This window comes from Neomonachus schauinslandi, chromosome 1 (genome assembly GCF_002201575.2).
Source record: "Neomonachus schauinslandi chromosome 1, ASM220157v2, whole genome shotgun sequence".
Lineage (NCBI taxonomy): Eukaryota > Metazoa > Chordata > Mammalia > Carnivora > Phocidae > Neomonachus > Neomonachus schauinslandi.
This window is the reverse complement of record NC_058403.1, coordinates 12,249,629-12,273,673: the sequence shown is the minus strand read 5'-3', so window position 1 is coordinate 12,273,673 and position 24,045 is coordinate 12,249,629. Positions and strand designations below refer to the sequence as shown.

Below are 24,045 nucleotides of genomic sequence, written 5' to 3'. Positions count from 1 at the left end.
CCTTGTGATTAGTCCTCAGTTTGCACAATCAATCCCTTGTTGGTGGACAGTCAGGAGTCGTCCAATTTTCAGCTAACATGAAAAAATAGCCCCCAAGAAAACCTCTACTCACCTCCTTAATTCTTCCCTTAGGATAAATGACTAGACATGAAATGGCTGGATCAAACCTTTTTAAAGTTCTCACACAAATGGCCAAAATGCTTCGCCAAAACATGAACTGAAGTGCATCCCTGCCCCATTAGCAGTGTCCATGAATAACCCCAAACCACTGTCCTTTAATAAAGGCCAGACAGCGGAGATGACCCAGGGGAGTTCTGCAGGACTCCTAGCCCTGGTAGGAGCTGGCCACAAGCAGGAAAGGCACACGACGAAGGGGTCTCCTCCACGGGGCTGCTTCCCCAGTGCAACATGGCTCCCCGCATGGACCAGGGCTGACGACATACAGGGTGACCAGCACCCACACCCTGTTCTTAAATGGTCCCTAGAAGTCATCTGGAGAGAGCTCAGGTCTGCCACCCTGGGGGAGGTGAGGGACGGGCTGGAGACCTGACCGCACTGGGCCACACAGACACCACGCCGTTCCTCCAACAACTCCCAGACCTCCAGCAGGGACATGGAACAGCTCCCCACCTGCAGACAGGGCTCGATTCTGCGGGATCATACTGAACGACTGCCATGTGCTAAGTGTGGTCTGGGCTGCCACTCTCTGTCTTACTGAAGCTCTTGATAAAATACAAGTGGCCCTAACAGCCTAAACTATGCCAAGCCTGGCTCTAGGGTGACAGCCACCAGAAGGTGGTCCAGTTGCCATTCTTTGAAGCTCTCCTCGTGATATTCTGGTAACACGCGGCAAAGCTATTGAAGGGATTAAACTTTATTTTTTCAAACCCAATTACTCAAGGCCAGGTAGCCAGGGCTACGTATCTGTGCGGGTTCTGGAGCAGGAGTCTCTGAAGTCTGCATCCATCCTTTGTTAGGACATTGCTCAGCATTCCAGATAGCAGAGCAGGAATACCTCTGTTCATGCTGACTAGCCACCTCCAAACTGCACTGACCGAAGCTTCGCCACACATGCATCCTTCATGCTCGTGCATGCAGCGGCTGCAAAAGCTGTAGACTTTTTTCAACCTGGGAAAAATGCTTTGCAGGAGACCTTCCAAAAACCAATTGCAATCAGGCTTTGCTACGAGACAAAGGGGCGCACCTACCTTTCAACTCCAGCACTTGCGCTATCGTGCTGTCATCACTAGCGATCAGAAAGGAAAGCGCAAACTGGATATAGGCCAGCCGGACATCGTGCACGCCCTGGGGGGTGAAGGAGACCGCGTGTCATTTGTGTATGCACACCCCGTCCCTCCCCCCCGCCTGAAGCAGGGCCTCCGCAGCTCAAGCGCCCCTCCCATCCCAGTGGCACCAAGGCCTTGGGGCTTGTGGCATCAGAAGGCTCAGAGTCTAAAACCTGCAGTCATCCCTCTGTGAGAACATGGGGTTTTTTTCTTTGCTCTTTTCCCTCCATCTTCTGCTCGTCTTTCTCTTTCAAGCTGTTTCTAAACACAAAAGTATGGAGCACCTGGGTGGCTCAGTCGGTTAAGCGTCTGATTCTTGATCTGCACTCAGGTCATGATCTCAGGGTCACACTGGGCTCTGCACTGGGCGTGGAGCCTGCTTAAGATTCTCTCTCTCCCCCCTCTGCCCCTCCCCCTTCTCCCTCTCTAAAAAAAGACAAATGTCAAGAAATGGGCCAAAAGTAAAGAAAAAAATTACCAACATGTCTCTCTGAAATACCGATTTTCATCCACTATGCTTAAAAGCGACAGCATAATGGCTCACTGCTTAATAAACACAGAAGTATGGGTAAAGTACAGTTGTGTCCCCTTCTGCCGTCATACATAACCATTTGTGGTTTATGGACCACTTTGGTATAGAGCAGAGGATTCTCTGCCCATCCAGATCCCATCTGCTTCACTTGCCAGTGAAATCATACACATGTTTTTGAAAATCCAGAAAATCCAGAGCCAATGGAAAGACCAGTGCTGCTTTTGTTGACACCAAAGAGGTGATGTCTGGGTTTTATTAGGTATTATAAATTCACACCAGACACCAAAGCCCAGATGCTGCCATATTACAAACCCAGCATGGCCTTCCCGGACTGCCACCTATGGGGTCCTGCAGGATGCGGCCACGATCCAGGACAGTGGGCATCCTCAAGGAGGGCCCACCGGCTATGACCAGTCACCAACACCTCAGGGGAAGTGGTGGGGGCCATCTGATCAACTTTCCCTCCCAGTAATTTTCACATCCCGGTGGCCAGTCATGCGCACGGCTCATCGGCTACACCAGCACTCCACTGCTTCAACTGTACTCTCCTCCCTACTTTAGTTATTCCAAAGATACCTTAATTTGCTGCCAAGAACTAAGTTAATACCATGGAGAATTATTGCCCTGGATGCCTGGAAAAGATTAAGAAGTCGGTCTTCCAGATAGTTCCATTCCATTTAGTAGTGGCAGTGTGGTGGTGGTGGTGGTGAGGAGGAGGAGGGGGAGATCAATGTCATTTATTGAGCACTTACTATATGTCAGACACCAAGTCAAAGGCTGCACATCGGGGCTTCATTTATTCCTTATAACAACTTGAAGTGGAGATGCCTTCTACACCCATTTTACAGATGAGGAAATAGAGGTTTTAAAAACTCATTCAAGGTCACATAGCTACTAAGTGAGTATGTCCTAGAATTACAAAGTACGAAATAACTGTACAAACATACTGCTGCACGTGCGACTTCATGTCTGACTTTAGAGAAGTGTTTTCTTCTCAGAGCTTCCAGGCATTTTTATTTCGCTTGTTCTCAAGATGCAAGGACCACACTTGGAACCATTTAGGCCTCTACATGAGTATTTAATTAATTGTCTTGTTTTATTGGGTGTATGTTTCTCAGGGAGAAGAGAAAGGCCACCTGACCCACGCTCTGCAACATCTGGATGGAGGCCTTGCACACTGACTGTATTCATGGGTCTACACCTCCATCCATGCCCCACAGCAGTTCAGCAAGACCTTATCAGACCAATGCTGGTTTATTCCAAAAACACTAAGAGCTCAAAACTATCCTCCCCATTCTGGGGACTACTCTGCAGACTTCCTCACAATATGGAATTTGGGTACAATGGTCACTAAAGTCTTGAAAATGAGCTGCATTTCCTCAGAGTACCAGCAATGTTTCAGTGCCTTTAAAACTCACCAATTCAATCTTGTTCAAACACCAATTATATTCAAGATGCCATAACCTCAGGCCCAGGGAGGACACAAAGATGACTAAGATGTTGTCCCTGTCCTCAGGAAGCTTAAAGTAACTACTGCTCCCATGCTATGTAGATGCCTTCTCATTGAAAGAAACATGTCAACTAATTCAAGCAGTTAACTTGTTATCCTGATCTATGTATGCCTCGTGTTTCAAAAGAATGCTGGTACGATGCCAAAACCTGCCTGGTAAGACTAAATTAGGTTCTGTGCTTTGCTAGCTAGTTAGAAAGACTCTACGTACAGTTTTGGGGGGGGGGTTCTCCACTTAAGTACTGGAATGCAGGTCCCGGTTATGTGCCATTCTAGATCTTTCCATCCTGCTTATACACAGCAGTTGGGACTAGATCCCCTCAAGGTCCCCCCAGCAACGAATCTTGAACTGATATGGAATGTAGTCCTCACCTCCTGCTATCCATCTTGTATATCGCAGCCAACCCCAGATTTCAGGTTCCCGACACTGTGAACAAACCAAGACCCCCAAGACACAGCACCCGCCCCACTCCAAGCAGCCACGGCCACACCTCCTGCTCATCCTCCTGGCCAAACAGCCCCTCACTGTCCCCTGGGCCTCCGCCCTCCATCTCTAGCAAGCTCCATCAAAGGCAAGAGGGTCACATGCCTACTCCTCATTCCTACCCTGTGACTGCACAGTGCTATAATCCTAGGAAGAAAGCATCCTGAACTCTTTATGGCTTGTTCTGCAAAACACGGTCTAAAATAGACCAAAACATATTTAGTAAAACTGCTTTTTGGCAAACGATATGAACAGTGCTTTCTTTGGCTGGACGAAAGAGAACCATAATCCTCTCTCTTTATGAGGCTTTAACAATTCCCTCCAAAATGTTAAAACACACTTATTAAAAAAAAATAGATCTAGATATCCATCAGCTTCAATAACTAAATGGCATGATGAAAAAAAGGTGGGGGGGTGGTGACAGAAAACTCTAACGACAAGAAGAAATTTAACAGACCCACCAAACACAATATGTAGCCCGTTTGGATCCTGATTTGAACCATAAAGTGCAAAGACACTTCAGAGATAGTGGGAAAAACTTGAGACCAAACTGGGCATCGGTGATATTAAGAGTTATGAACAGTATCACGTGCAGGGATGGTACTGTGGTTCTGTGTTTTACAAGGTCGCTTTCTGTTAGAGGTACACACTGAAATATGCATAAGAGAATATGCTTCACATGTGGGATCCGCTATACTCGATTGCCCCCAAACAAACCAAAAACGTGGCAGAGGGGACCATGTCTGCAGCTGGAGGACGGGTTCTCTGTGCTGCTCTCTATTTTTTAACGTCCCTAACGTTCCTGTATGGGAAAAAAAATTTAATGCCTAAAAATCATTTCCCACAACAAAATATTTGAGGTAACCATAAAGTAAAAACACTTTCGTCTTGACAACAACTCCCACTTTACAGATCCAAGGAGGTGTAAAATATAACTTGCCAAGAGGACCCTGAGGTGAGCAGCGCGCACACAGCCTGCAGCTGGGGCTCAGGCAGGGGAGCCTGTGTTGGGCCTTCCCTCCTTGTCTTGGTGGGTGGTCCGGGGTCCTGACATATTTTACTTACAGGACCGAGCTGGCTGAGGTCAAGAGAGACAGGGTGGAAATGGGAAGCGAATCTGATGGATAATCACTGGCAGGCTGACTGCCAAAGAAGACCAAAGAACCATGACATTTGCCCTAGTGTGCAAACAGCACGTAAATTCTTTTTATTAGAAACACATTTAAATGTCAGCAGCCATTACCCAATGAATGGAATTTGTTGACACATTCATAGTATGTAAATAACTCACGATAATAAAGAAGAGTATCCATGAGACACTTAAGACCTGGAATTTTTTCCTCAGAAGAACACCTTATTTGTCGTGCCAGGAAAACCCTCAACACTGGGCCAACCTCACAGAGCCAGAAAAGTTACCTGGTAATACTGTGATTAACCTCCAGTCTATTACCTGCCAGTGTGGAAACTCATGCATTTCCCCGAAGAGTGAGAGGACAGGGTGCAGGAGTAAATTATGCTCCCGTGCTTCTCCACCTCGGCAGGCAGGTTGGTTAACTGTCCGTGTGCTGTTTGTGCTCGGGAAGGGGGCGTGGAGAAGGCAGCCCTGGCTGCTCCGGGCACGGCAGCGCCAGCAGGGAGGCCTGAGACAACCTACACGTGGCCCACGGCACCTCTCTCCAGCTTCCGAGTCCTCCAACTTGTGCCTTCTCCTCAAGAACCTTTCTAAATCCAAGTGAAACTTCTAGAGCCACCCAGGAACTTTTTTTTAGTAACAGCTCTCCTGAAAACCATTCACACGTCCATTCTCTTTGGTACAATCCAGCACCTACTCATGACAAGACTTACTGATGGGAGACACGGGACACATTAAAAAGCCATAAATAGGGGCACCTGGGTGGCTCAGTCGTTAAGCGTCTACCTTCGGCTCAGGTCAGGATCCCAGGATTCTGGGATCGAGCCCATCGGGCTCCCTGCTCCGCGGGAAGCCTGCTTCTCCCTCTCCCACCCCCCCGCTTGTGTTCCCTCTCTTGCTGTGTCTCTCTCTGTCAAATAAATAAAATCTTAAAAAAAAAAAAGCCATAAATGTCCTCTTTGATGATGTCACTGGTTTAAACTTCCAAGGGTTTTCTCCGAAGTGGACAGAATAGGAATAGGACTGGGATGCCCCATAGGGTCCACGCCACAAGGCACATAGAGATTATTTCCTTTACTCTGCGAAGACGCTCACAGGCCAAGCGCCACAATGCTGAGCCCCCAGAGAAACTGTCCTCAGATGTCCGTCGTTCAGGCTCTGCCACGCGTTTCCGCACACACTGGCCTTCTACTTCACCCACGTGAGCACCAAGGCCAGAGAAAGGACGACAAACAAACCACTATGGCCCTCCAAGGGAAAGGAAATACACAGGAAGTACGAAATGCTCAGAGCTCCTCACCTTGGAATCCCTCTTGGTCGCCAGGGTGTACAAGGTCTTTTTATTCAAATCAAAATGGCTGTAGACGTCCCTGGCGGCCTCAGGACCCTGGGTCACCATGGCGGCCATCAGGTTCAGACAGGCTCGGGCCATCCTGCAGAAGGACGAGAAAATCAGGCATGTCAGGAACAGCTGAAGCACAGAGCCAGCTGCACTCCTGGTTGTGTAGTCTGCTATCCCCCAGCGAGAAAAAGGAAGGAAAGAGACATGCAGACATGCTTTAAAACAAAAACAAAAAAACACAACTTAACAAAATCTCCAAATAAAGCTTAAAAACTGAGTCTGAAAAGGCTCCAAGAATACAAAATATGATACAAAGAGGATGGCAGTTTCTCTCTCCAGTAAATCGCCCTGTACCCGGGGGACCCGCAGCTCATCCCCCACAGAGGCAGGGTGCAGGGGAAGACTTCTGCACAGTGTGCATCTCCAGGAGCAAGCTCTTAGCTGCCTTTCCTTTCCACAGCCACCGGGAATCTGTGGTTTACTGCGCACCCACCACACTCCAGGCACCATTCTAGGTGGAGGAAGACTGCACCTTCCGGAACAGTCAAGGCCCCCACCTGTGTGCACCTTGCATTCTAGCGGAGGGAAGCAGTCAGCGAACTGACATGGAATATTATGTCAAATGTCAAGCTACACAAACAGATCTACAAACAGATACTTCTGTCCACAAGCTAATGGACAGAAAGTGACAGTGGATGGGGGGTGGTGAAACAAGGCCTCCCGGGGATGACACTTCTGTGCCACGAAGTCCTGAAGCGGAGAGGGAGGGAGCGAGAGCCGATCATGAAGAGCCACTGGGGCAGAAGGACGGGCAATGGAAAGGATGTTTGCAGTCAAAGGTTCCCACGACAGTAAGAACAGCAGGGCAGGAGTGAGAAGGACGCACGGTAGGAGTCGGTGACAGCGAGGGGCTGGTCAACAGGGGTGGCAGGGGCAGAGCCACAGTCCTGATGGCCTTGGAAACCGCTCAGCTCTGCTTTATCAGTGGAGGGAAGGTCAAGTGCACTCACGGAGAGCTGAACGCAGACCGAGCCCACGGCTAGTCCTGCCACAGAAGGGCAACTTACCTGTAGCCCGAGGCATACAGGGACTCACAGATGAGCTTCATGTGATTATTCATTAGCTTTTTCACAATGTTGGTCCCCACAACATGAAAATGGGAAAGATCGCTTGCTGTCCGCAATAGAATAGCCTCGAAAACTTGAAATATTAATAGCATCTGCAAAGACAGAATTGAAATGCTTACAAATCGGCTCATTTGTTTTTTCCCCTCTGTACATACGTTCCTTTTGTCTTAGCCACAGTCACTTTAAAACCTTCAACAGATCCTGAGCCAAAGGCAGGAAGGTGACAGCTTGGCAGGTGGCTCCGCAGACCCCAGGCTCTGGAATTAGTCTTGCTCCCATAGTCCAGCTAAACAGGGACTTGCTCGGGCGCCTGGGTGGCTTAGTTGTTAAGCATCTGCCTTCGGCTCAGGTCATGATCCCAAGGTCCTGGGATCGAGCCCCGCATTGGGCTCCCTGCTCCATGGGAAGCCTGCTTCTCCCTCTCCCACTCCCCTTGCTTATGTTCCCTCTCTCGCTGTGTTTCTGTCAAATGTATAAATAAAATCTTTAATAATATAAATAAATAAATAAATAAATAAATAAATAAATAAATAAATAAATAGAGGCTTGCTTGCTTACAATTACACAAAATGAAATGAAAAATTTCTACTCATGACCAGGCCTCACTGCTTTGGGGATATTCGGGTCTATAGCCTTACAGCAATAACCCTGAGATCTCAACAGGTTCATAAATATCCCAAATTTTGAACCTCTTTGGAACCAGAAAACCACAGTCAACTCAGTGTGTCTGCAACCACGACACGTGGTTTCTACCTATTTCCTTTTTGTTAAAACAAACCACGTCAAGGGGTGCCTGGCCAGCTCAGTCGGTAGAGCGTGCGACTCCTGATCTTGGGCTATAAGTTCGAGGCCCATGTTGGGTTCAGAGATTACTTAAAAGCAACCCATGTCAAAACCAAGTGCATTTACTACTGGGTATTTACCCCAAAGATACAAATGTAGGGATCCGAAGCCGTACGTGCACCCCAATGTTTATAGCAGCAATGTCCACAATAGCCAAACTGTGGAAAGAGCCAAGATGTCCATCGACAGATGAATGGATAAAGATGTGGTGTATATATATATATATACATACATACATATATACACACACAAGGGAATATTATGCAGCCATCAAAAGGTATGAGATCTTGCCATTTGCAACGACGTGGATGGAACTGGAGGGTATTATGCTGAGCGAAATAAGTCAAACAGAGAAAGACATGTATCATATGACCTCACTGATATGAGGAATTCTTAATCGCAGGAAACAAACTGAGGGTTGCTGGAGTGGGGGGTGGGGTGGGAGGGATGCAGTGACTGGGTGATAGACACTGGGGAGGGTATGTGCTCTGGTAAGCGCTGTGAATTGTGCAAGACTGCTGAATCTCAGATCTGTACCTCTAAAACAAATAATGCAATATATGTTAAGAAAAAAAAAAGAAGAAGAAGAAGAAGGTAGCAGGAGGGGAAGAATGAAGAGGGTGAAATCGGAGGGGGAAACAAACCATGAGAGATGATGGACTCTGAAAAACAAACTGGGGGTTCTGGAGGGGAGGGGGGTGGGAGGATGGGTTAGCCTGGTGATGGGTATTAAAGAGGGCACATATTTAATGGAGCACTGGGTGTTACACGCAAACAATGAATCATGGAACACTACATCTAAAACTAATGATGTAATGTATGGTGATTAACATAACAATAAAAATTAAAAAAAAAACCACAAGTGCATTTAGATTAAGAATCTATGATCCTTCCTTCTGGTATCATTCACTAATATGAAGTTAGCGCTTTCTACTAAAATGCTTTAAAAGGTCGTGGCGCAAAACAATGTATTCCTACAGCATAGGCACAAAGCATCGTCTTCTCTAGAAAGCTGGTAATGTCCTGGAGATTTCCATCACATTTCTCTCCATCAAGCTCAACACAATAGTGGCATATAAACTTTTTCTCCTCTTCAGCAAGCCAGGTAAGGAATAACATACTTCACCATCGGGTCGCTTCTCCCCACTCAGGAGCTGGAAAATCTCGGCACACTCCACAGAAATCTTTATGTACCCTTCCACAACATCATACACGTCTTCTTGAGGTAGCTTCTTGGCAACAGTGACAAACGCTTCCAAGGCTGAAATAAGAGTAATGTTCAATTGTTAACAAGGACCATCTCCTGAGCAACAATCGGTTGATACTGATACAAACCACAGTGATAGAGGTGGATTTCTGGCAGGAGCATCCACGTGACTGGAACTGCCACTTACTGAGAGGGAGAACACAGCAGCAATGTGGAGACAGGGACATTGAGGGTTCTGACACGGCCCTTTCTCTATCTCCAGTGAGGGGGCGGGCAATAACTTTCAAAGCAACTGCTTTAGAACCCGACCCTTCTTGATGCAGTGATCCTCCGTGAAGCTGCCATCAATCCACTCCTAGGCACCCTCTGGGTCTAGAAAACATGGCATATCTAGATCTCTATATAGGTCTATATACAATGGAATATTACTCGACCTGAAAAGGGGGAAATCCTGCTTTTTGCAACATGTATGGACCTTCAAGGGCACTGAGCAAAATAAGACAGAGAAAGACAAATACTGTATGTTCTACTTACATGAGGAACCTAAAAGAGCCAAACTCATAGAAAAAGAGAGCAGAATGGTAGTTGCCAGCAGCTAGGGGGGGTGGGGGAAATGGGGAAATGTTGGTCAAAAGGTACAAACTTCCAGCTATAAGATGAGTAGGTTCTGGGGGGCCTGGCTGGCTCAGTAGGTAGAGCATGTGACTCTTCATCTCGGGGTCGTGGGTTTGAGCCTCACACTGGGGGTAGAGATTACTTTAAAAAATAAGATGAGTAAGTTCTGGGGATCTAATGTACAGCATGGTGACTATAATTAACAGTACTGTATTATATACTTGAAAGTTATGCAGAGCATAAATCTTGAGTGCTATCACACACCAAAAATGGTAATTATATGAGGGGATGGAGGCGTTAACTAAGCTTATTGTGGTTATCACTTCACAGCATATGTGTGTCCTTATCCCACTGTACACCGTAAACTTCCATCAGTTATGTCAATAATATCTCAATAAAGGTGGGCAAAAACAACACAAAAATAACAATAAGCCTTTCCTCATGCCTTGATGAAAACAAAACCTGTCAATTCCACTTCCCTGATTTTTCCGTCAGGAGATCTCATCACAGGAAGTTATGAGAACATATCAACAGGGAAAGAAAATCCAAGACAGAGATCAGATTCAAACACAAATGCAACACAATCTCATTCAAGGGATTACCAGTCACACTCTGACTTCAGCTTTGCCACATCTTCCAACTACTTCTTCTGCACCCATCTCCTGTCAACCTGAGTTTCCTTGGGAAACCTGTTCAAATGCAGCACCCGAATGCCATGCAGCTCTCTGAGCAAAACCATGAATATGTACATGAATACGATCTTTTAAATAATTAAGCATGCTCTTTCTTCTGCCACAAAGGTTCCTGTCCCTGTTCCTACCCCATCCTACAACTCTACTGAAAAGCCACTTCCTCTGGGGAGACTTCTTTGATCTCCCAGATTAGGTCTGAGGCCAGAAGACACCAGGTACCCCTCCTTTGGAAGACTGGTACCTAAGAACTCTTCCTATGTGATTTTATTGATTGGTATCTGTCTTCCCCACTTCACTATTCATATGCTCCATCATGGCGGCGCCCATGTCTGATTTTTTACTCATTTTTTTTTTAAAGATTTTATTTTTATTATTTATTTGACAGAGAGACACAGCGAGAGAGGGAACACAAGCAGGGGGAGTGGGAGAGGGAGAAGCAGGCTCCCCACAGAGCAGGGAGCCCGATGTGGGACTCAATCCCAGGACCCTGGGATCATGACCTGAGCCGAAGGCAGTCGCTTAACCGACTGAGCCACCCAGGCGCCCCTTTTACTCATCATTTTATCTCTACCTAGCAAATAGCAGCCCCTGGTAAATAATGAATGAATGAATGAATGAATGAAATGTATAATTCTGCACTAAAACAGGTATCATCTTCAAAGCACTGGCTGTCAGTTGCAGACATCAAATGTTTAAAAGCAAAATATATGGAAGACAAATTATTAACTGGGGATATTCCGGCCATCAGCTTAGAATTCTCTTTAACCTGAGAGGCACTATTATTGTTTTATTTTGACAGAGTACCAGCGTCTCCCCATACTAGCATATTCAATTGCGGTTTTTTCCCTCATAACCTACTACTTTCTAATGGATTACAAGAAGCTCTGAAGAAGGGTGATCACGCTTTTCAGAAAGTGAAATTACAGAATCTGCTCCATCTTAGTCACTAGTCCAATCCTGGTCAACTGACAAGTCCTTGTGGGGCTTCATGCGGTAGCTTATTACATGTCATCAGATCAGCGTGAGTGTTGGAGGGTCGAAGCTACTGAAAACAGCGCTGACAACCACAGAAGTAGCAAACTGCCTCACTGAGCAGCCCCGAGCTGACCCACAGTTGGGACTCGGTAAATACCGTTCGCTGTGCGAAGGTGAGTATTTGTTTGCCTAACAACCGCAATAAAGAGGTTTTGAACAGCCTGCTGAGGGATGCTGCCCGGCCAAGGGAGGCGTGCAGTCGCGTGGCACTGTCACAACCGAGCAAGGTGGGCCCTCTGGCCGTCGCTGACAGCCCAAGGCAAGGAAGTGCAGCGCGCGGCCCTACAGCTGCCCTGGCCGCCCGTGGCCCAGGATGCCCGAGCACCGCGGCCTCGGTTTCCCTGTCTGCAAACCGGAAGGCCCGGCTCTGTAACTCGGGACCTAACAGCTGCACAGAGGAAGGCTGAGCCTGGCATAGAGCCGCGGCCGGGACCCGCCTCGCTCGCACGTGCTCTCCGCCCCGGCCAGCCCCGCACTCACCCGGCTCGGCGCCCTGCGGGTCCCGCAGCTGAGCCTTGAAGCGCACGCCCGTGAGCTCTTCGGCGCGGGCCCGCTTGGCTGCGCCCGCGCGGGGGGCTGTGCCCGCGCGGGAAGCCGCGCCGTCCTGGCCGCCCGGAGCCTTCCTCTTGGGGACCCCCATGGCCGAGAGCGCAACGGCGCACAGGGTTCCACACACTTGCAGACCCGGCAAACGGACGCGCGGAAATCGGTGAAGCGCCTCCGCGTGCCCCAACCCCACACGTGCCCCGGAAGGGGCGGGGTTGGCGGAAGGGGCGGGGCCTCACGTGGGAGGGCGGTGCCAGGGCCGGGGTGCAGGGGCCGGGGCTGGCGGAAGGGGCGGGGCCTGGGGCGGGGCGGGGCCTAAGGGAGAGCCGGAGGGCAGGAAGCGGGTTCGCTGTAGGGGAGGTGGAGGTGGCGCTGGCTCTGAGCCCCGAGTTTTCTCCTGTTTGTGGCGTCACCGCTGGCTCGCTTGCTTCTCAGGACGAGCGGACACCCCACGGCAATCCCACCCGGCCGCAGTGAGGAGGAGCCCACCAGCCCCCGGCAGCCCTCCCGAGGGTTCTCGGCAGGTAGAGCCCCGGGGGCCTTCATTCCCCGAGGGCGAGAGCTCCGGGGCGTCGCGGCTGCACACTCAGATCAGTTCTTGACTTGAGGGTGCCCTGACGCTGCCAGTAGAAGAACTTGCTTGACAAGCAATGGGATTCGATGCTTTGCCTATTTGAAGCCCTGCGGGTTGGCCGGCAGGGTGGATGCCCCTGGCTAAATGCCAGGGCGTCTGGGGCGGGAGGTCCTCCTTCGCGCACCTGGGCCGAGGGTCGTGCGGGTGCCCCTAACTCTGACCCCGCCCTGTGTCACAGCCCGAACTAGATGGCTTGTCTGGTGGGCTACAGCCCCACACTGGCCTCCATCCCAGGCCTCCCCAAAATGATAGGAGGACGTGAACCCTTCTGGCCAAGCAGGTGCGAGGAGACACGTAACTTCTGGAAAACCCTTCTTGGACAGTGCAGCGGCTTCCACATCTAAGTTCCCATCCTTGAAATGGAGCCGGCGGAGCCAGCCCTACCTAGTCTCCAGGGCTGTCCTGAACTGAGAAAGTGATGCAGTGTATGAAAAACTGCTTTGACAGGAAATAAAGTCCTGTGTTTTGTAAGATGTCAATGACTTGAGAGCCACATTAAATGCTTTGCAATAAAATAGAGATTTAGATGAATGAGTAAAAACAGACTGGTCCATTTCTTAATACGACTTCATCAATACTTGGTTATGTGTTCAAATAAATCATGAACCAGCTCATTAAATGAGTAATTTGATGATTCCTGGAATTCTCCATGAGGTTGTCTCCTAGTCTGAGGTAATACTGTCTCCTGTTCTGTAAACAGATGTGTAATGAGCATCCATGGATGTGGCCTTTTGTGGCCTGTTGGGATTTAGAGTCTCTAATAGAAAAAGCCCAGGGTGTGGACCCTGAACCTCGGACCTGGCAAGACGATGGCATCTGTGGAAATGCCTATGTTGTGGGCAGGTCAGATGGAGGGATTCCTATGGCAGATTTGAGCTGATGCAGCAGTATTAAGAGACAAGGATATGCTCAAAATTCAAGCTGTAAAGGGCAACACTCCTATTAGCAAAGACAGAGACCTAACTCTAATTGTCCACACTGGTTCTCTTCTGTGGTTAATTGCCAACCACCAACTTTGTTTACAATCAGGGTGGACCAAAGAGGCAGCAGGGAAAGGTAAGAAACAATCAAAAGCCCTGTATTCAGTTTCTGCCTGGGTGACCTTGGGCAAATCATCATCTCTCTTTACGAAGACTTAAAGAGGGTGAGGGAACTTGCCAGTATTACCCAGCTAATAAGTGTTGGAACCACTCATCCAGTTTATCCTAACCCCAGTTACTGTCCTCAGTTTAAAAACAAAGAAACAGGTTGTCCCTGCCCATCCCAGCCTTATCCAGAGATATGCCTGATGGGGCATGGCTCAGGAGCACGGCTGGATGCTTCAGACTCAGCCTGATGCCATGAATCATCGATGCCAGTTAGCTAACCCCACTTGTTCAGATTTCAGGCTTACCAAACAACTTCCAGGTAGTGACATGGCTCTCTGTAGTAAAGGCCTGCATGGAGAGAAAGGGTGTGATTTGCCCCAAAGAACATTCTGGTCTATTGATGATAAACACTACTGTTTTCATGATGTTCTAAGCTGGTATCCACTTGGGAGTCTTTGCACTTGCTGTTTCCTCTGAAACTCTACCCGGACCTCACATGACTCATACTTTCATGTGGGCTCTTCCTATCCACGTCTCCCCTTCTTCCTATCCTCCTCTATTTTTCTTTATTGCCTTTAATACCTACTGGTGATATTAGATATTCATTTGCTTGTCAAACTCCTTTATTAAAATATACACTCTAGAATGGCACAAAACAAAGTTCTGTGCGCCATTCTTACTACCTAGAACAGATTTGGTACATCACAAGTTTCAATAAATATTTGTTGAATAAGTAAATGTCTTGGTTAATGTCAGTCTATTCTAAAAGTTTTTCTCTTGGATCAAAAAGCCTCAGGATGCAGGTTTTTGAGTCTACAAGCTTATGAACTGGCCCCTGGACTGTGGTGAATTAGCCAAGGGAAGTGTCCAACCTCTAATATCCAACCAATTCACCTCTAGTCACCACACTTCTTATTCACACCTGTTAAGTGTGTGTCTGTTCATCCCTGTTTCAATCTTATAAGTTTAATTTCAAATTCTGGAAAGGGGTAAAAGGAGAAACTGAATCAGATCCCAAATCAAGTTCATATTAAAGCATGTTTATTGTAGACACTCAGAAGGTGAGAGGTATGCATTGCTGTACACAAGAAAAAGTTATCAAGATGGCTTACCCTATATTATTTCACCTGGATAAAAGCTTGCTAATGCAGTCACATAGAGAGGAGAAATGGAATTTCTTCATTCTGATGCAAGTTTTTATCTCTTTGGCGGTTGATGTTTTGGTGTGGCCCTTACTGAGATCAAGACAGTTCCATCATCGGCTTGCTTAGCAGTGAGCAAAATGAAGTATTCTTTCAAAGACAGTCACTATGACTCAGGTGACAGACATAGTGTCCATAGGCTAGAAAAGATAAGTAAACCTACAGTTTCTCAATTCAAGTCAATAAAACACCAATATCCACCAATATTTTCTATGTGCATTGCATGATACAACCAGCTGTAATAGATTCAAAAAAGTGTAACACAGTATACCTACTCCCAAGGGACTCACAACATCCCTGAGAATATGACACACCTGGCAAGTTCAATAGCAATAAAGAATTCAGCCAAGAACCCAAGATGATATGTTCTAGGGCCTTCGGATAATTGCAAATGAATTATTTGACAAATAGACACATCACATTAGTATGATCCAGGTTAGATCACTGGGGGCTTCTTACTGAAGTGACAGTAAAGCAGAGAGGAAAACAGAAGCATAAAATTTGCCTTCTTCTCTAGGCAAAATTGAAGAAAAGTAGAAAATGTTGCCCTCTTGTCCAATATGGAATAACGAGCTGTAAGTGCAAGGCCTGTCTTGATAAAAATTCTGACATAGTGCCCCGGGGTGGCTCAGTCGGTTAAGCATCTGCCTTCGGCTCAGGTCATGATCTCAGGGTCCTGGGATTGAGACCCATATTGGGCTCCCTGCTCAGCAAGGAGTCTGCTTCTCCCTCTCCCTCTGACCCTTCTCCCTGCTTGTGGTCTCTCTCTGTCTCAAATAAATAAATAAAATATTTTTTAAAAATCCTGACATAGATGAAATTTGTCTTCTTGAATCTCCCAAGTCCAGTATCTGCTGGCCCACTTCCCCACACCTGCTTGCATAGCACCTTCTTGCTGCCCCCATCTTCCCAAAGCCCCAGCTGAGGCAGCTCTCCCTGAGCTCATCTCCCTGGAAAATGTCCTTCAGGAGATTCCTTGTTGCACCCCCCTCCCTATGCTAGTCCTCCTTCTTCCCCATCCTTCCTCCATAATCTGTTCCCTTGCAAAAGTATTTTTAGCCAGCCACCAGAAAATAGAGAAATCTGATAAATTCACCATTCGATTTTGGAGAATAATAGCGATTTATAGCCAACCCGTGAAAGTATTTTTATACTTTAAAAGAGGACACTCAGGGGCACCTGGGTGGCTCAGTTGTTAAACGTCTGCCTTCAACTCAGGTCATGATCCCAGCGTCCTGGGATCGAGCCCCGCATCGGGCTCTCTGCTCTGCAGGAAGCCTGCTTCTCCCTCTCCCACTCCCCCTGCTTGTGTTCCCTCTTTCGCTGTGTCTCTCTCTGTCAAATAAATAAATAAAATCTTAAAAAAAAAAAAAAAAGAGGACACTCAGCGATCACAACCCCCAAGATGAATTTCTAGTAGTTGTGACATTGAATGGAATGGGAGCGGGGGTGGTGGGAAATGAAAAGGGCAGGGACCAGGACAAGAGGAGCTTCTGAACATTGTGCATGAATCTGTGTGTGAATTCCAGCCCTTATCCCATGTTACATTTTATAATTGGGAGGTATGACTCAATTTTTAAAAATATACTTCTAAATCCATTCAGGAAGTATGTACTGATCCTGCTAGGACAATACCTACAAGAGTCATGTCCTCAATAAATATGTATTATGTTGGTGATGAGGGTCTTAGACCAGACCACTCAAAATACTAGGTTATTGAATTGACAGCCTTATTCTTTGAACAGCAAAATGTAGTAAAATCCATACCCAATTTAGACAGTAAAATATCAAATGATAAATTTCAAGGATATTATGGAGACCAGCCTACCATCTTATCATTGCACAGAAATGTGAGAAAATATAGAAAATTTGAGTAACAAAGTATTCAAATGGATAGACAGCAATAGAACTTTATACCTACAGAGAATATATATTCTTTTGAAATAATATGAAAGTGATAAAAATTGACCACATTCTAGGCCAAAAAGTAGGCCCCAATAAATTTCAAAAAAAAAAAAAATCAACATTTACAGACCATGTTCTCTGACCACCAAGCAATAAAATTTAACCTTGATAATAAGAGGATAGGTTTTTTAAAATCCCATAAGGCTGGGAGGGGGGAAAACTTTTACTAAGTAATCCTCAGAAAGCATATGGAAAGTTATGAGAGATTTGAAATGCAGCAAAACAAACACTTTATTTATTTATTTATTGTTGAAGATTTTATTTATTCATTTGAGAGAGAGAGAGAGAATGAGCAGGGGGAGAGGCAGGGGTAGAGGGAGAAGCAGGCTCCCCACTGAGCCAGGAGCCAGGCTCCCCACTGAGCCTAAACATGAGGCTCCATCCCAGGACCCCCGGGATCATGACCTGAGCCAAAGGCAGATGTTTAATCATCTGAGCCACCCAGGCACACCAAAACAAACACTTTATATAGCAAAATCTGTGTAGACATAGTGCTAGGAGGAAAATTTATAGCTTAAAATACTTCTATCAGAAATCAAGAAAAATTGAAAACAAATGAACTAATAAAGCATGTTCAAATCAAGAACTTGGAAAAGTACAACAGAAACAACCCAAGAAATAAGAAGGAAAAAGAAACAAAGACAAGGAGGGAAATCAATTACAAAGAGAATGAAAAAACAACAGGAAAAAAAAAAGAGAGGGGCGCCTGGCTGGCTCAGTCATTAAGCGTCTGCCTTCGGCTCAGGTCATGATCTCAGGGTCCTGGGATCGAGCCCCGCCATCGGGCTCCCTGCTCCATGGGAAGCCTGCTTCTCCCTCTCCCACTCCCCCTGCTTGTGTTCCCTCTCTCACTGTGTCTCTCTGTCAAATTAATAAATAAAATCTTTAAAAAAAAAAAAAAGAAAAAAGAAAAACAACAGTAACAACAACAACTAAAGAATATCCAGACACCAAAAGCTGTTTGTTCTTGTTTTTCAGGTTAAGTAAACAAACCTGTGGCAGGATTTTAAGCAATAAAAATATTAAAAACAACTATTCTCAAAAACTTTCAAAACAAAAAGAAACAGATACATTTCTGGAAAAGGGCAAAAATACCAAAATTGGCACAAAAGGCACGAGAAAATTTGAATAGAACAACAATCAAATAAAATGACGTGATAACCAAATTTTTCCCAAAGTACAAATGATTTTCCAGGTAAACACTAACAATCTTTTAGGAAACAGATAATCTCTATCTTACTCAGTTTGCTCCATAAAACAAGAGAGAAGGAAAGCATCCTAACATCTTGTATGAGGCAATAGAACTTAAATACAAAATTAGCTAAGGATAACACAAAGGAAGAAAATGCTGGGCTTATTTCACTTACGGACATAAATGTGTGTAAATAAAATATTAGCTAACTTGAACCAACACTGTCCTTAAAAAGCAAGAAATACAAGGATGGTTTAATATCATATCTATATCATTCACCACATTAATGGATTAAAGCAGAAAAACCAATTATTATCTCAATAGATGGAAAAAGACATTCGAGGGGCGCCTGGGTGGCTCAGTTGGTTAAGCGTCTGTCTTCGGCTCAGGTCATGATCCCGGGGTCCTGTGATTGCCCTGTGTCAGGCTCCCTACTCAGCGAGGAGTCTGCTTCTCCCTCTCCCTCTGTCCCTACTTTTCCTTCCCGCTCATGTTCTCTCTCTCTCTCTCAAATAAATAAAATCTTAAAAAGAAAGACATTTGAAAAAAATCTCTATGATTTTTAAAAGTCCCATAAAACTAGGAATAGAGAAAACTTCCTTAACTTGATAAAGACTGTATGTGCCAAAAGCCTGCAGCAACCATCATGCATAATGGAAAAACTGTAAGTGCACTTGAATTGTGACGGAGAACAATAGAAAAGACAGGGATGCCCATTATCTGTGCTGCTATCAATTACTAAAGGTCTTAGGTAAGGAGATGAAGTAAGACAAAAAAATACAAAAGAATTAACAGAGATAAAACTGTAATCTACTTAGAAAATTCAACAGAAACACTAGCTAGAGATGCACAAGGTTGTCAGATGTGAGATCAAATTACCTAGTCAGTGTCATAGCTATACTTTAGCAATAGCTAATTTAAAAATATAGTAGATGAATTACTAAACTCTACCTCTAAAACTAATAATACACTATATGTTAATTGAATTTAAATTACAAATAAATAAAAATAAATAAAAATGCCCCCTTACCAAAAAAAAAAAAAAAAACCTAAGAGAAATCAAGACACCATTCACAAAAACCAGTGAATTATCTCAGAATTAAACTAAAAAATACTGCACAGCATGGTTAAGGAGAACACTATAAAAGAAGATCTGACTGAATAAAGAAACATACTGTGTTTGTAGAAGAATGCCTTCATGTTGTAAATCTGTTAACCTCCTAAATCAAGCTATAAAACCACTGCTATTTCAGTCAAAATTAAGAAACTCAATAAATCATGATAACTTTGCATGGAAAAATAAAAGTCTATGAATGGTTAAGTTGAAAAGAATAATGGGGTCTTCCTTATCATGCATGAAGACATATTCAAGGTTTTAATAATCAAATACTGGTAATGGTAAAAGACTAGACAAATAGCCCAGTAGAGCAGAATACAGACTCAAAAACAGAGCCATGTTATGGCGGTATGAGGTGACAACTCCCAAACTGCTTTGCATGCATCCTGGAGTTGAACAAATAAGTAAATGGATGGGGGATGATGCAGGCCAGGCTTCCCACCGTTGGAGAGGAAAGCTACCTATAACCAGGAAGGCTGAGGTGGAATGAACCCTGTGGGACTGGATTGGAGTTAGAGACATCAGTATGATCTCATGATTAGCTGAATATAAACAGAATTGGATGGGTACAGAAGTGAGTGAACACGTGTATTCTACCTTGGTTGGTTGGTACATTTGCATACATTTTTTAGTTCTGTTCACTGATGGGGCCTAAAAGTAGGGACACTCCAGTAGTAATTAGCACACCTGGTGCCCAGATCTTGGTTTTTTGTTTTTGTTTTAAAGATTTTATTTATTTATTTTTATGAGAGAGAGAGAGAGAGAGCAGGTGCACATGCATGGGGAGGGGAGAGGCAGAGGGAGAAGCAGGCTCCCCGTGGAGCAGGGAGCCCAACATGGGACTGGATCCCAGGACCCGGGGATCATGATCTGAGCTGAAGGCAGAGGCTTAACCGACTGAGCCACCCAGGTGCCCCCGATCTTGTTTTTTTTTTTTTTTTAATTTTTTTATTCTTATGTTACTCCCCATACATTACATCATTAGTTTTAGATGAAGTGTTCCATGATTCATTGTTTGTGCATAACACCCAGTGCTCCATGCAGAACGTGCCCTCCTCAATACCCATCACCAGGCTAACCCATCCTCCCACCCTCCTCCCCTCTAGAACCCTCAGTTTGTTTTTCAGAGTCCATCGTCTCTCATGGTTCGTCTACGATCTTGGTTCTTAATATTATTATCAAATAAAAGGAACTGGGACTCCTTGGAGAAATGACCAATTCTAAGGCTGGGACAGAGCACACATGAAATGAGCCTGGAGCTCTTGTAGCACCATAAAGTACCAAATGCTGGAGGGAAAAAAATGGAGAGGGGGAGGAATAGGTCAAAGGGACACAGGAACCAACCGGAAATAATTCCCAGTAGAACAATCTGAGTGATAATGAACATAGTATTAATGAACATAGTATTAGATTATTATCTATGGTATAAAAGAAATATACCTAAGTCTATACTGATATAAAAAATGATCGCATAAATAAATAAATGGGGGAGAAAATCTTCCTTACAAAGTAAGTTTCCTTACAAATCTTTCTTACAAAAATAATCCAAATAATATATGTAGATGCTCCCTGCTCCAAGAAATGGAGCTTAATTCACAGCCCCCCCCCCCCCCCCGGGGGATACTTAGTGAGTAGCTTCCAAAGATTAGATTAGGAAAGAGGGAAATTGGTGAGTCATAGTGGAGAAACATGGTCAACACTACCTTAACTGAGTGGTCAAGGTTAACATCACCAGTGATAAGTTCCATTGCTATCATGTACCCTTTGATATGATGAGGACATCACCTTTATAATATCCTCCCCCAAACCCATAACCCCAGCCCAATCACACGAAAGATGTCAGACAAATCCAAATCAGAAGGACAGTCTAAAAAATACATCACCCGTACTCTTTAAAACTGTCAAGGTCATGAAAAACAAGGAAAGACTTGGAAACTGTCACAGATCAGATGAGACCGGGGAGAATGACAACAAAATGCACTGGATCCTGGAACAGAAAAAGGACCCCAGGGGAAAAGCTGGTGAACTGCAAATCAAGTCTGGACTTTACTTAATAGCAGTGTACCAATGAAGTTTCTTAGTTTTAACAAATGTACCATATAGGGGCGCCTGGGTGGCTCAGTCGTTAAGCGTCTGCCTTCGGCTCGGGTCATGATCCCAGGGTCCTGGGATCGAGCCCCGCATCGGGCTCCCTGCTCCGCGGGAAGCCTGCTTCTCCCTCTCCCACTCCCGCTGCTTGTGTTCCCTCTCTCGCTGTATCTCTCTCTGTCAAATAAATAAAATCTTTAAAAAAAACAAAAAAAACAAATGTACCATATAAGCATGAAAAGTACAGACATTGGAGGAAACTGGGTGAGGGTGTATAGAATCCCTCTCTTTTTCGCTTTTCTGTAAATCTGGAATACTCCAACATAAAAAGTTTATTGGAAACAAAGACCCATGCATATGTAGCAACTTGACACAGAATAAACATGGCCCCACAATTTTGCAATGGATTTGCCATCAGAACACAGGTGTTGTGAAAACCGCTGCTAAATCTAAGCCAAATGGGAAAGGAAAGATTCATATCAACATTGTCATCATTGGACACGTAGATTCAGGCAAGTCCACCACTACTGGTCATCTGATCTACACGTGAGGTAGGATTGACAAAAGAAGCATTGAAGAAGTAAAGAGGAGGCTTCTGAGATGGGAAAGAGGCCCTTCAAGGATGCCTGGGGCTTGGATATGCTGAAAGCTGCACATAAGCTGCTATCACCACTGATATCTCCCTGTGGAAATTGGAGACCAGCAAGTATTATGTGACCAGCATTGATGCACCAGGGCACAGAGACTTTATCAAAAACATGATCACAGCACATCTTAGGCTGATTGTACTACCCTGATTGTTGCTGCTGGTGTCGGTGAATTTGAACCAGATATCGCCCAGAATGGGCAGACCCATGAGCATGCCCTCTGGCTTACACACTGGGCATGAAACAACAAATTATTAATATTAACAAGATGAATTTCTTCAGCCAGAAGAGGTATGTGGAAATCGTTAAGGAAGTCAGCACCTACATTTAGAAAAGTTGGCTACAACCCCAACACAGTAGTATTTATGCCAACTTCTGGTTGGAATGGTGACAACATGCTGGAGCCAAGCGCTAACACGCCTTGGTTCGAGGGATGGAAAGTCACCCATAAAGATGGCAACGCCAGTGGAACCATGCTACATGAAAATCTGCGTGGCATCTGCCACAACTCATCTAACCGGCAAGCCCTTTCGTCTGCCCCTCCAGGATGTCCATGAAATGAGAGGTACTGGTAATGTCCCTGTGGGTCCAGTGGAGTCTGGCGTTCTCAAACCTGGCATGGTGGTTTGCTCCAGTCAACATTATAACTGAAGTCAAGTGTGTTGAAATGCACCATGAAGCTTTGAGAGAAGCGCTAGCTCTTTCTGGGACAATGTGGACTTCAATGCCAAGAACACGTGTCTGTCAAAAATGTTCATCACGGCAACATGTCTGGTGAGAGCAAAAATGACCCACCAATGCAAGCAGCTGGTTGCATGGTTCGGGTGATTATCCTGAACCATCCAGGCCACATCAGTGCTGGCTATGCAACTCTGTTGGATTGTGATAGAGCTCACACTGTTTGCAAGTGTGCTGAGCTGAAGGAGATTGATTGCTGTTCAAGGAAAAAGCGGGAAGATGGCTCCACATTCTTGAAATCTGGTGATGCAGCCATTATTGATATGATTGCTGACAAACCCACGTGTGTTGAGCACTTCTCTGACTATCCTCCTCTGCGTTATTTTGCTGTTCCTGCCATGAGACAGACAGTTGCTGTGGGTGTCAAAAAAGCAGTGTCCAAGAAGCCTACAGGAACTGGGAAGGTCACCAAAGTCTGCCCAGAACACTCAGAAGGCTAAATGAATATTATCCTGAATACCTGCCCCCCGCATCTTAATCAGTGGTGGAAGAATGGTCTCAATTAGCCATTTAAATTTAATTGTAAAAGACTGCTTGGTGATAATAATGTATCATAAAACTTCCAGAAGGAAGGGAGAATATTTTGTGGACCATGGGGGTGTGTGTGTGTGTTTGTGTGTGTGTGTGAGAGAGAGAGAGAGAGAGAGAGAGGGAGAGAGAGACAGGGAGGGAGGAGAGGGAGTTTTAAGTAGTTTTTACAATCAGTACTTTTTAAAAACAATTTCATCTACTTATTTGACAGAGAGAGAGAGAGAGGGAGAGAAAGAGAGAGCACAAGTAGGAAGAGTGGCAGGCAGAGGGAGAAAAGCAGGCTCCCCGCTGAGCAGGGAGCCGGATGCTGGGATCATGATCCGAGCCAAAGGCAGACACTTAACCGAGTCACCCAGGTGCCCCTAGAATCACTACTCTTTAATGGAAACAACTGGACCCCAAATCTGTCACACAATTTTGAAACCCATTAAAACCAAGTTTAACGACCAAAAAAAAGTGGCACCAAAATCAATAGGAAAAAGATGGTGTGGT

The 24,045-nt window shown here is 45.5% G+C and overlaps 1 protein-coding gene across 1 annotated transcript in view; it reads right to left on the bottom strand.

Moving 5' to 3' along the window:
* The window catches only part of URB1 (URB1 ribosome biogenesis homolog), a 66,193-nt gene extending 53,652 nt beyond the window's left edge, over positions 1-12,541 (bottom strand). The window contains exons 1-5 of the mRNA XM_021678083.1: positions 12,286-12,541; positions 9,378-9,517; positions 7,354-7,505; positions 6,245-6,377; positions 1,209-1,305 (exon numbers count right to left, since the gene is read on the bottom strand). Of these exons, the coding sequence (XP_021533758.1) occupies positions 1,209-1,305; positions 6,245-6,377; positions 7,354-7,505; positions 9,378-9,517; positions 12,286-12,445 (682 nt within the window). The 5' untranslated portion in view covers positions 12,446-12,541. The remainder of the gene's footprint in view (positions 1-1,208; positions 1,306-6,244; positions 6,378-7,353; positions 7,506-9,377; positions 9,518-12,285) is intronic.
* Positions 12,542-24,045: the final 11,504 nt, after the last annotated feature.